This window comes from Ylistrum balloti, unplaced genomic scaffold (assembly GCF_031769215.1).
Source record: "Ylistrum balloti isolate Yb309-2 unplaced genomic scaffold, AGI_CSIRO_Ybal_v1 Utg371632, whole genome shotgun sequence".
In the NCBI taxonomy this organism is placed as follows: Eukaryota; Metazoa; Mollusca; class Bivalvia; order Pectinida; family Pectinidae; genus Ylistrum; species Ylistrum balloti.
In genome coordinates this window covers 189,210-205,138 of record NW_026782831.1, presented here as the reverse complement: position 1 = coordinate 205,138, position 15,929 = coordinate 189,210, and the positions used below count along the sequence as shown (strand labels likewise).

Sequence of the window (15,929 nt, the reverse complement as noted above, 5' to 3'; positions counted from 1 at the left end):
TGTTGGTGGTCTCTGAGAGAAGGTACAGGATGTTGGTGGTCTCTGAGAGAAGGTACAGGATGTTGGTGGTCTCTGAGAGAAGGTACAGTATGTTGGTGGTCTCTGAGAGAAGGTACAGGATGTTGGTGGTCTCTGAGAGAAGGTACAGGATGTTGGTGGTCTCTGAGAGAATGTACATGTGTTGGTGGTCTCTGAGAGAAGGTACAGGATGTTGGTGGTCTCTGAGAGAAGGTACAGGATGTTGGTGGTCTCTGAGAGAAGGTACAGGATGTTGGTGGTCTCTGAGAGAAAGTACAGGATGTTGGTGGTCTCTGAGAGAAGTTACAGTGTGTTGGTGGTCTCTGAGAGAAGGTACAGGATGTTGGTGGACTCTAAGAGAAGGTACAGGATGTTGGTGGACTCTGAGAGAAGGTACAGGATGTTGGTGGTCTCTGAGAGAAAGTACAGGGTGTTGGTGCTCTCTGAGAGAAGGTACAGGATGTTGGTGGTCTCTGAGAGAAGGTACAGGATGTTGGTGGTCTCTGAGAGAAGGTACAGGATGTTGGTGGTCTCTGAGAGAAGGTACAGGATGTTGGTGGTCTCTGAGAGAAGGTACAGGATGTTGGTGGTCTCTGAGAGAAGGTACAGGATGTTGGTGGTCTCTGAGAGAATGTACAGGATGTTGGTGGTCTCTGAGAGAAGTGTTGGTGGTCTCTGAGAGAAGGTATAGGCTGTTGGTGGTCTCTGAGAGAAGGTACAGGATGTTGGTGGTCTCTGAGAGAAGGTACAGGATGTTGGTGGTCTCTGAGAGAAGGTACAGTATGTTGGTGGACTCTGAGAGAAAGTACAGGGTGTTGGTGGTCTCTGAGAGAAGGTACAGGATGTTGGTGGTCTCTGAGAGAAGGTACAGGATGTTGGTGGTCTCTGAGAGAAGGTACAGGATGTTGGTGGTCTCTGAGAGAAGGTACAGGATGTTGGTGGTCTCTGAGAGAAGGTACAGGATGTTGGTGGTCTCTGAGAGAAGGTACAGGATGTTGGTGGTCTCTGAGAGAAGGTACAGGATGTTGGTGGTCTCTGAGAGAAGGTACAGGATGTTGGTGGTCTCTGAGAGAAGGTACAGGATGTTGGTGGACTCTGAGAGAAGGTACAGGATGTTGGTGGTCTCTGAGAGAAGGTACAGGATGTTGGTGGTCTCTGAGAGAAGGTACAGGATGTTGGTGGTCTCTGAGAGAAGGTACAGGATGTTGGTGGTCTCTGAGAGAATGTACAGGATGTTGGTGGTCTCTGAGAGAGGTTACAGGTTGTTGGTGGTCTCTGAGAGAATGTACAGGATGTTGGTGGTCTCTGAGAGAAGGTACAGGGTGTTGGTGGTCTCTGAGAGAATGTACAGGATGTTGGTGGTCTCTGAGAGAAGTTACAGTGTGTTGGTGGTCTCTGAGAGAAGGTACAGGATGTTGGTGGTCTCTGAGAGAAGGTACAGGATGTTGGTGGTCTCTGAGAGAAGGTACAGGATGTTGGTGGTCTCTGAGAGAATATACAGGATGTTGGTGGTCTCTGATAGAAGGTACAGGGTGTTGGTGGTCTCTGAGAGAAAGTACAGGGTGTTGGTGGTCTCTGAGAGAATGTACAGGATGTTGGTGGTCTCTGAGAGAAGGTATAGGATGTTGGTGGTCTCTGAGAGAAGTTACAGGATGTTGGTGGTCTCTGAGAGAAGGTACAGGATGTTGGTGGACTCTGAGAGAGGATACAGTGTGTTGGTGGTCTCTGAGAGAATGTACAGGATGTTGATGGTCTCTGAGAGAATGTACAGGATGTTGGTGGTCTCTGAGAGAATGTACAGGATGTTGGTGGTCTCTGAGAGAAGTTACAGGATGTTGGTGGTCTCTGAGAGAAGGTACAGGATGTTGGTGGTCTCTGAGAGAAAGTACAGGATGTTGGTGGTCTCTGAGAGAATGTACAGGATGTTGGTGGTCTCTGAGAGAAGGTACAGGATGTTGGTGGTCTCTGAGAGAATGTACAGGATGTTGGTGGTCTCTAAGAGAGGTTACAGGTTGTTGGTGGTCTCTGAGAGAATGTACAGGATGTTGGTGGTCTCTGAGAGAAGGTACAGGATGTTGGTGGTCTCTGAGAGAAGGTACAGGATGTTGGTGGTCTCTGAGAGAAGGTACAGGATGTTGGTGGTCTCTGAGAGAAGGTACAGGGTGTTGGTGGTCTCTGAGAGAATGTACAGGATGTTGGTGGTCTCTGAGAGAAGTTACAGGATGTTGGTGGTCTCTGAGAGAAGGTACAGGATGTTGGTGGTCTCTGAGAGAAAGTACAGGGTGTTGGTTCTCCAATATTCTACACACGACCGGTGTAGCCATTAAGTTTGCACTGGATTTATAGATGATGGTGTAGGCTGAAGAAATTCAAAACAATTTGTTAAAAAATTCGTCTGCTTGCATCATAACACATATAGCTCTGTGGCGATATTTCCAAGGTCATTAAAAATATCGTTTAATCAAAAAGAGGGAAAATATTCAACAAAAATATTGCTTGGTCAGCAATCTAAGAAAATTAGAAAAAAAAGGGAAAAAAAGCAGGATATTTCCCCCGGAGTCCACGTTTTGTTACATGTCTGTGTTCACTGGTAACAATAATATTACAAACGCAATTCACTTTCATCTGTGTTGAATATTCACCGGCAATATTTTTTTCTGTCTTGACAAGTCCACACCCCTGTGTCCATGATTTATATCTGTATTTTCTGACAATATCACGACCTTATGTCCATGATTATTCTGTCTGAGCAATAATTCGCCCCTGTGTCCATGATTGTTCTGTCAGGACAATTTACCATCTATGTGCTCTTAACTTTCCTATCTTGACAATACCACACCCCTGTGTACCATATCCCTTGGTCCTTCCATGACTTTACCACACTACTGAAATAAGAGTTATTTCCCTTTGAAACTCAGGGCATATGTATTTCACAGAGTTGCTTCCCTTGTAATTCATAACGGGAAGCATCATAGTTTAGGTTAAACAGTATTTCACTTAGTTGTTTCACAAATTACAAATACTTATAATGGGATAAGAAAACTAGTCTAAACCTAATAATGATTAATATTTAAATCACATAACTACCCTATTGTCAGTGAAATAAGTCTCATTATGTAAATAGGTGTTGATACACTGGTTCAATACGAGCTAGCGGAGTTGCGATTGGCTGAAGGTTCCATTGATTATGTGATGATCCTATCTTATTGACATCATTGTAATGTCACAATATATAATATATATATATATATATATATATATATATAAATATATATATATATTTGTGTCTATATATATATATATCGACAACTTAGAATTTAAAGCATTTGGATAAAATATTTACAAAAGAATCTTAGTTTCACAAATTTTACATTTCTTTATATTTCATGTTAGACTGGAACCTGATCAATAATCTATCATATATCTTTAAGAGAGGTTAGACAAATAACAAATTCTAACAGAAGATGCTACAATATTTACTTTATATAGGAACTAAAGTACAAACATTTCTACTGGTACAAGGGGTACAACTCTTGGTAAAAACTAATGATAAGATGAGTTATATAGGATGACGTATGTAAAGGTGAGGTATGTAGAAATGAGGTATATAGAGGTGAGGTAGAGGTGAGGTATATAGAAATGAGGTATATAGAGTGAAGATATATGGAGATGAGGTATATAGAGGGGAGGTATATAGAGATGAGGTATGTAGAAGTGAGGTATATAGAGATGAGGTATATAGAGGTGAGGTATGTAGAGATGAGGTATATAGAGGTGAGGTATATAGAGATAGGTAGAGGTAGGTATATAGAGATATAGGTATATATAGAGGTGAGGTATATAGAAGTGAGGTATATAGAGATGAGGTATATAGAGTTGAGGTATATAAAGGTGAGGTATATAGAGGTGAGGTATATAGAGGTGAGGTATATAGAGGTGATATAGAGATATAGGTATATATGTAGAGGTGAAGTATATATAGAGATGAGGTATATAGAGGTGTGGTATATAAAGATAAGGTAAATAGAGATGAGGTTTATAGAGAGGAGGTATATACAGATAAGGTATATAGAGATGAGGTATATAGAGGTATATAGAGATAAGGTATATAGAGGTGACGTATATAGAGATAAGGTATATAGAGGTGACGTATATAGAGATAAGGTATATAGAGGTGAGGTATATAGAGATAAGGTATATAGAGGTGAGGTATATAGAGATATATAGGTATATATAGAGGTGAGGTATATAGAGGTCATATATAGAGTATATAGAGATGAGGTATATAGAGGAGAGGTATATAGAGATGAGGTATATAGAGGTGAGGAATATAGAGATAAGGTATGTAAAGGTGAGGTATATAGAGATGAGGTATATAGAGGTGAGGTATATAGAGGTGAGGTATATAGAGATGAGGTATATAGAGGTGAGGTATATAGAGATGAGGTAAACAGAGGTGAGGTATATAGAGATGAGGTATATAGAGGTGACGTATATAGAGGTGAGGTATATAGAGGTGAGGTAGAGGTAATGTATATATAAGTGAGGTATATAGAGATGAGGTATATAGAGATCAGGTATATAGAGGGGAGGTATATCGAGTTGTGGTATATAGAGATGAGGTATATAGAGGTATGGTATATAGATATGTGGTATGCAGAGATGAGGTATATAGAGGTGTGGTGTATACAGTGAGGTAAATAGAGGTATAGAGATGAGGTATGTAGAGGTATATATAGAGGTAGATATAAAGGTGAGGTATATACTGGTGAGGTATATAGAGATGAGGTATATAGAAGTGAGGTATATAAAGGTGAGGTATATAGAGATGAGGTATATAGAGTTGAGGTATATAGAGATCAGGTATGCAGAGGTTGCTATATAGAGGTGATGTGTGGTAGATAGAGATGCGGTATATAGAGGTGAGGTAGATAGAGGTGTGGTATATAGAGATCAGGTATATAGAGGGGAGGGATGCAGAGGAGAGCTATGTAGAGGTGAGATATATAGAGATGAGGTATGCAGAGGTTGCTATATAGAGGTGATGTGTGGTAGATAGAGATGCGGTATATAGAGGTGAGGTGAGGTATGCAGAGGTTGCTATGTAGAGATGATGTGTGGTAGATAGAGATGAGGTATATAGAGGTGAGGTATATAGAGGTGTGGTTTATAGAGATGAGGTATATAATGGTGAGGTATATAGAGGTGAGGTATATAGAGGGGAGGTATATAGAGGTGAGATATATAAAGTCGAGGTATATAGAAGTGAGGTATATAGAGGTGAGGTATATAGAGGTCAGGTATATAGAGGGGAGATATATAAAGGTGAGGTATACAGAGTTGACATAAATAAAGATGAGGTATATAGAGGTAAGGTATATAGAAGTGAGGTAAATAGAGGTGAGCTATGTAGAGGTGAGGTAAATAGAGGTGGGGTATATAGAGGTGAGGTATATAAAGGTGAGGTATATACTGGTTAGGTATATAGAAATGAGGTATAGAGAGGTGAGGTATATAGAGGTGAGGTATATAAAGGTGAGGTATATAGAGGTCAGGTATATAGAGGTGAGGTTTGAAGAGGTTGCTATATAGAGGTGATGTTTGGTAGATAGAGGTGAGGTATATAAAGGTGAGGTGAGGTATGCAGAGGTCGCTATATAGAGGTGATGTGTGATAGATAGAGAAGAGGTATATAGAGATGAGGTATATAGAGATGAGGTATACAGAGGTGAAGTATGTAAAGGTGAAGTATATAGAGATGAGGTATATAGAGATGAGGTATATAGAGATGAGGTATATAGAGATGAGGTATATAGAGGTGTGGTTGATAGAGGTGAGGTATGTAGAAGTTATATATAGAGGTGAGTATTAGAGGTAGGTATATAGAATGTGAGGTATGTGGAGGTATATAGAGACCTATAGAGTGTATAGAAATGAGGTATATAGAACCTGATATAGAGAGTGAGATATATATAGAGTATATAAAGGTGAGGAGGTTGCTATATAGTTAATCGCAGCGTATCAGCAGTTGAAGGACTTCCTCGGATAAAGTTTCAACCTATAAAAATATATTTTGATATCGTATCCTTTCAAAGTACGATAAGCGTCATCGCCATCTGGTTTTCTCAGATACATGCACCATAACCTCGCCGTAATAAGTAAACAATTAATGTATGCGCGCGCGTGAGTTTTGATGCTACATACATACACTATCTGCGCATGCGTCTTTGATGCTGTGTGTAGGATGCAAACGCCAAGTGTGCTTGAAGCCTGCGATATGAGGGAGATATTTACGATAAGACCGGCTGTTGGTCGACATTGCCGTGAAATGGACAAGCATGTTCGTTACTGTTAACGGAAGTTGAAAATTGCCCGATTTGGATTTATTTATAGAAACAAGTTGATCTAAACAATGGCTACACGTCTTGTGGTCATTCCTGGACCTGGTCTGACCGTAGTAAGTATTGTCTTTTTTAAAGTTTACCATACTTTAAACCATTCTTTACGTACTGCATGATCCCAGCACCGGTATAAGTATTGAAGTTCAAAGGGAGGATATAGTGAATGTTACAGCTGAAATGTTGTGGGGGTCGGTGTTTATAAGGAGCAGGTGTACCTAACCTGTGTTATTAAATATTTCTAAATATATATATACATAGGAACATGTGTAAAAGTCTGAATCTGAGAGTTTTGTGTTAGAGCTACAACACAGACGAAAACTTAATATCTTTTTAAAAACATATTCCATGCTGAAAATTGAGTCTAAACTATTATAACTGTCAACACATCAAGCCTTCAGATGAAACAAATAATAGACTTTTTAAATAACAAGAAACTGATAAGATTTTGATGTTGTCTTTTCAAGTAAAATATTTGTTTTGAAACTCTAAAGATGGAGTTACGCGAAACAGATCTAAATTCTGTGAACTTCGGCATGAAATATTAGAATCCGCAGAACTTTTAACAAATGAAAAATGGTTCAGAATTAAGAGCGAAATAATTTAAAACATCGCGAAATTCAAGGAGGACCTCATACAGACGTGATGAACATTTGAATTACGATATTTACAGGGGCGAAACAGATCTCAATCACGAGACTTGACGAAGTTAAACTGTCATAAAAGAGATCTTATACACAAAACTGAATCTTATAGATGCGAGCAGATCTGAATCACGAGACTTGACGACGTTAAACTGTTATAAAAGAGATCAAAAGCACGAGACATCCAGGCGTTAACAAGCCTGAATTTCGATACATACTGACGGAAAACAAATTTGATTCACGTGGCATACCAACGTGAAACAGATCTGAATCACGAGATGTGTTGACGTGAATCAGATCTGAATCACGAGAATTACAGACGTCAAACAGATCTGATTCACGATACAAATACAATAGAGAGACTTATAGACGTGAAACATATATGAATCACGTGACTCACATATGTGAAAAAGATCTGAATCAAGAAACTAACCGACCAGAAACAAGTCTGAATAAAGAGGCTAACCGACACGAGACAAGTCTGAATAAAGAGACTAACCGACACGAAACAAGTCTGAATAAAGAGGCTAACCGACACGAAACAAGTCTGAATAAAGAGACTAACCGACACGAGACAAGTCTGAATAAAGAGACTAACCGACACGAGACAAGTCTGAATAAAGAGGCTAACCGACACGAAACAAGTCTGAATAAAGAGGCTAACCGACACGAAACAAGTCTGAATAAAGAAACTAACCGACACGAGACAAGTCTGAATAAAGAGACTAACCGACACGAGACAAGTCTGAATAAAGAGACTAACCGACACGAAACAAGTCTGAATAAAGAGACTAACCGACACGAAACAAGTCTGAATAAAGAGGCTAACCGACACGAGACAAGTCTGAATAAAGAGACTAACCGACACGAGACAAGTCTGAATAAAGAGACTAACCGACACGAGACAAGTCTGAATAAAGAGACTAACCGACACGAGACAAGTCTGAATAAAGAGACTAACCGACACGAGACAAGTCTGAATAAAGAGACTAACCGACACGAGACAAGTCTGAATAAAGAGACTAACCGACACGAGACAAGTCTGAATAAAGAGACTAACCGACACGAGACAAATCTGAATAAAGAGACTAACCGACACGAGACAAGTCTGAATAAAGAGACTAACCGACACGAGACAAGTCTGAATAAAGAGACTAACCGACACGAGACAAGTCTGAATAAAGAGACTAACCGACACGAGACAAGTCTGAATAAAGAGACTAACCGACACGAGACAAGTCTGAATAAAGAGACTAACCGACACGAGACAAGTCTGAATAAAGAGACTAACCGACACGAGACAAGTCTGAATAAAGAGGCTAACCGACACGAGACAAGTCTGAATAAAGAGGCTAACCGACACGAGACAAGTCTGAATAAAGAGACTAACCGACACGAGACAAGTCTGAATAAAGAGACTAACCGACACGAAACAAGTCTGAATAAAGAGACTAACCGACACGAAACAAGTCTGAATAAAGAGACTAACCGACACGAGACAAGTCTGAATAAAGAGACTAACCGACACGAGACAAGTCTGAATAAAGAGGCTAACCGACACGAAACAAGTCTGAATAAAGAGACTAACCGACACGAAACAAGTCTGAATAAAGAGACTAACCGACACGAGACAAGTCTGAATAAAGAGACTAACCGACACGAGACAAGTCTGAATCAAGAGACTAACCGACACGAAACAAGTCTGAATAAAGAGACTAACCGACACGAGACAAGTCTGAATAAAGAGACTAACCGACACGAGACAAGTCTGAATAAAGAGGCTAACCGACACGAGACAAGTCTGAATAAAGAGGCTAACCGACACGAGACAAGTCTGAATAAAGAGACTAACCGACACGAGACAAGTCTGAATAAAGAGACTAACCGACACGAGACAAGTCTGAATAAAGAGACTAACCGACACGAGACAAGTCTGAATAAAGAGACTAACCGACACGAGACAAGTCTGAATAAAGAGACTAACCGACACGAGACAAGTCTGAATAAAGAGGCTAACCGACACGAAACAAGTCTGAATCAAGAGACTAACCGACACGAAACAAGTCTGAATAAAGAGACTAACCGACACGAAACAAGTCTGAATAAAGAGACTAACCGACACGAAATAAGCCAGAATTAAAGTACTCAGTTACGTTAAACACATCTGATGATTCACGTAGTCTTGATCACCTTCCTTTGTTACAACTTTTCTCCGCTAGACCGCGCTCGTTGAAACTAAGACCGGTCAGGACCGCTAACTTTTTTAACATTTTTTGACCAAATTAACGTCAATTAATCAATTCAGTCAACGAAACCTTGTTAACACGACGGTTGGTGACTGATAAAATCCATAACGTTTATAACCATATAAACTAATGTAGTCATTTCCAAATGACCAAACATCTATTTTTAAAAAATGATACAAATAGCAACACAGAAAGATAATAAAATATTTAATTATTTTATACAAATACGTTTTTCAAGACGCTTGAAATGGAGTAAGCCGTTTACAAAGGTGATATTTGGGGTACCGCAATGCACTATGGGAGAAACTGCTGAATCGCGAAACCCTGAGACCAACATGAAACAGATCTGAATCAGAAAATTTATCGAACTGAGACAGGTCTGTGTTCTGGCACTCAGTGATATGAACTAGATTTGAATCACAAAATATACCAATCTGTACAAATGCGACCTATCAATTTGAAACAGAACAGAATAAATACACTTGCTGACGTGACAAAGAACATGGTCCATGATCCTAGTGTGATCAGTGATGGATTAGTTTGATCAGGTTTTTGTCATTTCAGTTCTTGGTGTTGTTTCAAAATCATTCGTAAACATTTAAGAGTGTCTCTTCTTCCTTATGTAAGTCATTGAACTGAGGACTCCGTTTTACATATGTGATGACCACGTACTGTAAACGTCCAGTTTTAATATGTGTTCCATTTAATGTCCTTACCGGCTGTTCTGAATTTTCAGTATATCAATTTTGCTTGTTAGTGCTGATATACACACTTGGAAAATACTCCCGACCATGGTTTGACTTCACAGTTGTCAAGGCAACCGAACAGGTTTAGGTGATATATCATACCCAGGTTATCATATCTCTCACTTGATCTGTTCCAAGCTGTGGGCTATCTCAACATACCAGCAACACAGTCAGCGGTCAGTTGACATTACTATGTATTCGTGGAATTTTTCACCAAACTAACTCATTTCGAACTATTTAACCAAATGAACACTCCATGATCCAATGTTACCGTTTTGCACGAAAAGGAACAAGAACATTCGAGCAAACCCGCTTAGTGTAATATCTGGATTATCCAGGAGTCCAGATTATCCAGGGTTTCATATACTGTACATGTTGACGGCGGGACCTAATCACACGTCTGGTTTATACAGGAGTCCAGATTATACAGGGTTTCATATACTGTATATGGTTACGGCGTGACCTAATCACAGGTCTGGTTTATACACGTGTCCAGATTATACAGTGTTTCATATACTGTACATGTTGACGGCGGGACCTAATCACACGTCTGGTTTATACAGGTGTCCAGATTATTCAGGGCTATATAGAAATATGTATTTATTCAAGTGTGCTGGTTTGAGAGAAAACGATGTGAAAATTGATATGACAAAGTCGTTTAGGTTAACATTCGGACCCATTATTATGATGTACCCATTATCTTGATGTACCCATTATCTTGATGTACCCATTATCTTGATTTTTCTGGCGCCATAATGCACGTGAATGTTTTGTTACTATATTGTAGACAAAAATGACGACACTTACATCCCTAGATCTTATTTCAAAATACATGTACATTGTAACAGTGAAACAGTATTAGTTTTACCTTAAACTATAACAGAAATCAGGTGGGTATGTACAAAATGTTTTAGGATGACAACCATCAAACAGTAAAACACGATATCTCTTCATTTTTGTTGTTTTTAGAATTGAAATCTAAATTTGAATATTTTAATTACATATTCATCTATATTTTAATTGAGGCCCATCATTAGGCCTAGTAGACATTTTGTCTGGGAGCATGACCACGCACTGTCTTATACACCTCAGAAAAACGATAAAAATTGTCACAAACACTATTTTTTCACGATAATAGATTCCCAACCAGTACACCATCGAAGGGTGGGGTACTTCTTTACCGAATGTTAATCAAATTACAAAATACATGTAAAAGCCCTGTAAACAGATCAAGTCTATATTCACCTATAATGTACATGTAACTACATATAACTATCAGATCCCCGTGAATATTGCTTTATTCTGTATAAAAACTTATCTTTAGGGAAGATATTGAGTTGAAGATAAAAGATAGAGACATTGTCTTCTCCTTAGTCACAATGTAAAACTTGTTGGAATATTTTTTTGCTTCAGACTAGAAACTATGAGATCTTTAACATCGTTACGATCTTACTCAGATATGCCCACAACAGCGACTATCTTCATGTTTTAGAATTTAAAACGTTGCTACGACGCAGATTTGGTATAGAGCAGTGATAGGCACCGGATATTTCGGCAGATAGTAGCGATAATATAAAAATGCACGCAAACAGAGTTTTCTTAAATAAAACATTTCAATTACTCGGGAAAAGCTGTTTTACGCGCACAACATGCTTTGGACGCTTTGATGATTTATTTAGTCCAATTATTATCATTTATCTCCCTTATCTGTGGAACTCTTTTGATGAAGAGATCAAATAAATACGCTAAGTTTAATTTCGTTTTCACCGTGTGTATATTTCTTAAGTATGATCAACATTTAGACAAACTACATGTATGTCAAAGTTGTAGACGTTTTAAGGGAAAATTTTTAATCTAGGCAACGCATAACAGTTTTTGAGATAAAACTATGCATGGTCGCCTATCCACGGCTTAAAATGTCAAAAATGTCAAAATATTTTCTTCATGTTGGCAAAATACATTTGTATATTGAGTAGAAGTTCTTGTACATCATAACCAGCTGTAGTATTACGTGGGACATGTCGATGACTCAAATATCATCATTCATCAGACAGATGACCGGCGTATCCAGATGACTTCCTTAATAAGTGGCTTGTTTTTTTTCCCGATCGACCCCTGTCGATTTGTTGCTTGACAAAATCTGTCTCTTTGGTTTCTATGAGTATTTTCACTAAGTCGGGCCCCATATTTTCTTTCTATTTCTTAAACCCAAATGCACCGATGTTCTTACATCCGCGACGATAACTGTATGTCTTTGGGTCATCGTAAAGATGGGAAAGCATATTACACTGCAGAAATCCAGGATCGTGTGTATAGTGGCTGGGTAGAAATTCGAGAATAGGAGGACAGGGTACAGATCACGAAGAAAAATACAGGGTAGTGATCATGAATACAATGAGAGATTAGAGACCATGAATACAATGAGAGGGTAGAGATCGTGAATACAATGAGAGGGTAGAGATCGTGAATACAATGAGAGGGTAGAGAAAGTAAATATAATGAGCGGTTAGAGACCGTGAATTTTAATGGCAAGTTAGAGATCATGTCGTTGAAAGGAATAGGATATTCTTGTTCAGTCCCTCTTGTATCATCGATATAAACAAAAACTCAGAATGGCATTTTTATCTTTGTTTGTCAGTATTTTGTTTCCAATCTGTTTACAACTGACGGCCATCGTTAACATCGCATTGTTTATCTAGGGTGTGAATCTTCCGTGCCCATCTGATGTAGAGTTCAGGGTTAGAGGTCAGCGCTCCCTCCAGATGATCAGGCGGACAATGTCCCGTTTGCTGAATGAAACCAATGTATGACTGTGTGAGTGTGTTGCGAACGAATGAAGAAAATACGTTGGCCCTCAGAACTAACTTTTAACGGAATGCTCTCTACGCCGAATGGTCGCGTGACTGTCCACATTGTCGCAGTGTCTGATGTCCGACCATACGTCCGTCCGTCCGTTGTCAATGAATGTTTCTGATAAACTTTAAATCTAGAGAAATAATATTGAGTTCGTAGACCACTGGTATATCGTATGGTAAAATGTACGTCAGTAAATCGCTTAGAGCAATACCTAAAAAACTCGGAAACGAACCGACTTCAAAAACAATCATACATCCTGAAAATAGCTTTCATACGTCAAAGAATGTTGGAGTATTGAGAATATCTCATTTCATATGACTTTTGGGGCCATATTAAATAATAATAAAAAATTAAGTACATTTTTGTATCTTGTTTTGATATATCTATGCTACTTGTTCAAGGTCTTCGCGGTCGAAACTGTTCAAGGTCATCGCGGCTGAAACCGTTCAAGGTCTTCACGGTCGAAACTGTTCAAGGTCATCGCGGTCGAAACTGTTCAAGGTCACAGTGGTCTAAACTGTTCAAGGTCACCGTGGTCTAAACTGTTCAAGGTCACCGCAGTCTGGACGTCTGGACTGTTCAAGGTCACCACGGTCTAAACTTCATTGTAGATTCCGAGAGTTTAAGTATAGTAAAACGTATGATTGATAAAGGCCCTATGGGCCTCATGGTTGTATTACTGTTATCAGCATAGCACGACTCCATGGTGAGATACATGTAATGAAGTCCGTAATTACTAGATAACGTTGTCGTTAGGACGTATACAAATCACTTAACAGTTGGAGTGTTTGATTCTGTTATAATATGGTACAACACCAAGATAAAGGTTTTCTTTTTCAAAATACGGCGCATGAATCAGAAATTTGGCAATAAAAGAGAAAATGATGATATTTTTCAATCGATGAAGTGGTGTTCTATCTCCCATCCAAACTTATTTAAATTTGGATCTAGGATAAAGAATAGAACCCTCCTCCAAAAAAATAATAATATATGTGTATATATATATGTAAGTATTTGGGCAAAGCATGCCCATGTCTCAACAGTTTGATTATCTTTGAAGTGGGAATATTATTTAGTAAATGTAAACTTTACCCACTAGTGTTATGCAATGGAATTTAAAACTATCCAGCTTTTTTAAGCATTGTCAACTTTATCAAACGGATACCGTTATATTTTACGTGTATCAAAAGTTCACATCTATTGATCCTTATAACTACCAGTAAATAACTGATGTTTTCAAAATGTCATCATTAAGGATGGAAAAAGATCAATTGATCATGAATATCGAATATGACTGAAATATGTATTGCATGTTTATTTGGGGGAAAAAAAATCATTAAGTTAACAAGTCTTTCTATTCTAGATTTGAGGCAGATCTTGCCCAATTTCTCTGATATATATATATGTATAAACAAAAGTGGAGGAGATTTTGGAGTCCGCCAACATTATGGCATATTTTCATCAGTCGTTCAATTATTAACGTTACTTGTCATAAACATGATATGCCCCATGATTGTTTTACAAGTGTGTCGAGATAAAGTTTTGTTTGTCACACTCGAGATTATCGGCATTCTTTCCTGCCACATTGAAAAAGCTATTATCTCAAACATTTCTCGTTTTAAACTGTCTAGCACCGATCGTAATTTTGCACTGTCTTGGTGCATGTATCTATTTGTTTCAGTGCACATGCAGGGGCTTGCGAGTCAAGGATATGTACTTTTTCAACAATTCTTCAAAAAGCAATTACCATATGAACTACGAGTATAAAAAGGGTGTAGAGTGCGAAGAGAAACAGATAACATGTGCTGTGTTTTTCTTTTTCTGTTAATTAGTGCATGTATATGTGTATGCAGTTGTGAGGGAGGAGTGGGGGGAGGTGTAAGGGAGTAAATTTCTTATCGTCGTTTTCACATCTATGGCCAATACTTGCTGGTCTTGCCACGTGTTTTCGGGAGGATGCGATATTTCCGCGCAAGCCCGTTTGTGATTGTGCGGAACTCATGCCGTCTTTTCAGTGCTACCACATTGACCTACACTGCCTAAGGTACCAAAATATCGTTATTTTATCCGGTCACATTATACTGACAATATGCAAACCATCCATTCACACAGCGTTAAGCAGTGAATAAAGTCTCGGCCTGGAGACAGAATCCAAATCCCTCATGTAAGGATTGAAATTTCGACTTAAGGCCAAAATTGATTTAATGTAAACAGAGACATTGGGTAAAAACATAGTTTAGAAAGAGATTTATGCTAAATTTAAAATCGACTCACCTCTTGCGAATCTCTTGAGATGGAGAGAGTAGGAATAACACGATACTGGTGTCCTACCTACAAGGCATATCAATTTGTGTCAGTGTTTCACTGAACATCATGCGGAAGGCACATCGCATATTAACCAATGTGATAAATGTAAGCTGTCTTTAACGCAGGACATAACCACGACAGTGCAACATGACTCTTTAAGAAACTGCTTCGAGTAGGAATAACAACACACACTTCAGATCTTCTTCTGAAGACTTTATAGAATGTAGCTTTAAATCATCGAACACAGACTATTTCTGATTCTCATAGGCCTATGCAATGTTGGGCTCGGGTGCCAGATTTAACAGAAGTCGATTTCTGACACTTATGATACATAAATGTCGTAATTAAGATAAGCCATTTCGCTGTTGGCTCTTCTGGCTTTCGACGTTAAGAGCATAACTGTCACTTTTCCAAATTTGAAATTTGAGAGAAAGTGATAAGCAAAAATTTAAAAACTGTGTCAAAAACCTTCAAATAAGTAATTGTGCACTGTTGTCTATTTTAATTGTGCAAGGATATAAATAAATAAAGCTAATAGATATAAACTTTATTTATATATTTATCTATTTTTGTAACAATTGTGAAACTGTATTTCAGCTTATATCAATCACTCCTATTGGCCCGGATGGAAGCGAACGAGCGGTCTTTACTGTAGGGTGAAACAAGAAAGTGCACGTAGTCGCACAGGTGACCTTTTCACGTCCGTTTCGGGAA

General features: G+C 38.7%; 1 protein-coding gene across 1 annotated transcript in view; it reads left to right on the top strand.

Moving 5' to 3' along the window:
* The first annotated feature begins 6,299 nt into the window (after positions 1-6,299).
* LOC132563189 (testin-like) overlaps positions 6,300-15,929 on the top strand; it is a 33,925-nt gene continuing 24,295 nt past the window's right edge. Inside the window, exon 1 of the mRNA XM_060227941.1 lies at positions 6,300-6,475. Coding sequence (XP_060083924.1) covers positions 6,431-6,475 — 45 coding nt within the window. The 5' untranslated portion in view covers positions 6,300-6,430. The remainder of the gene's footprint in view (positions 6,476-15,929) is intronic.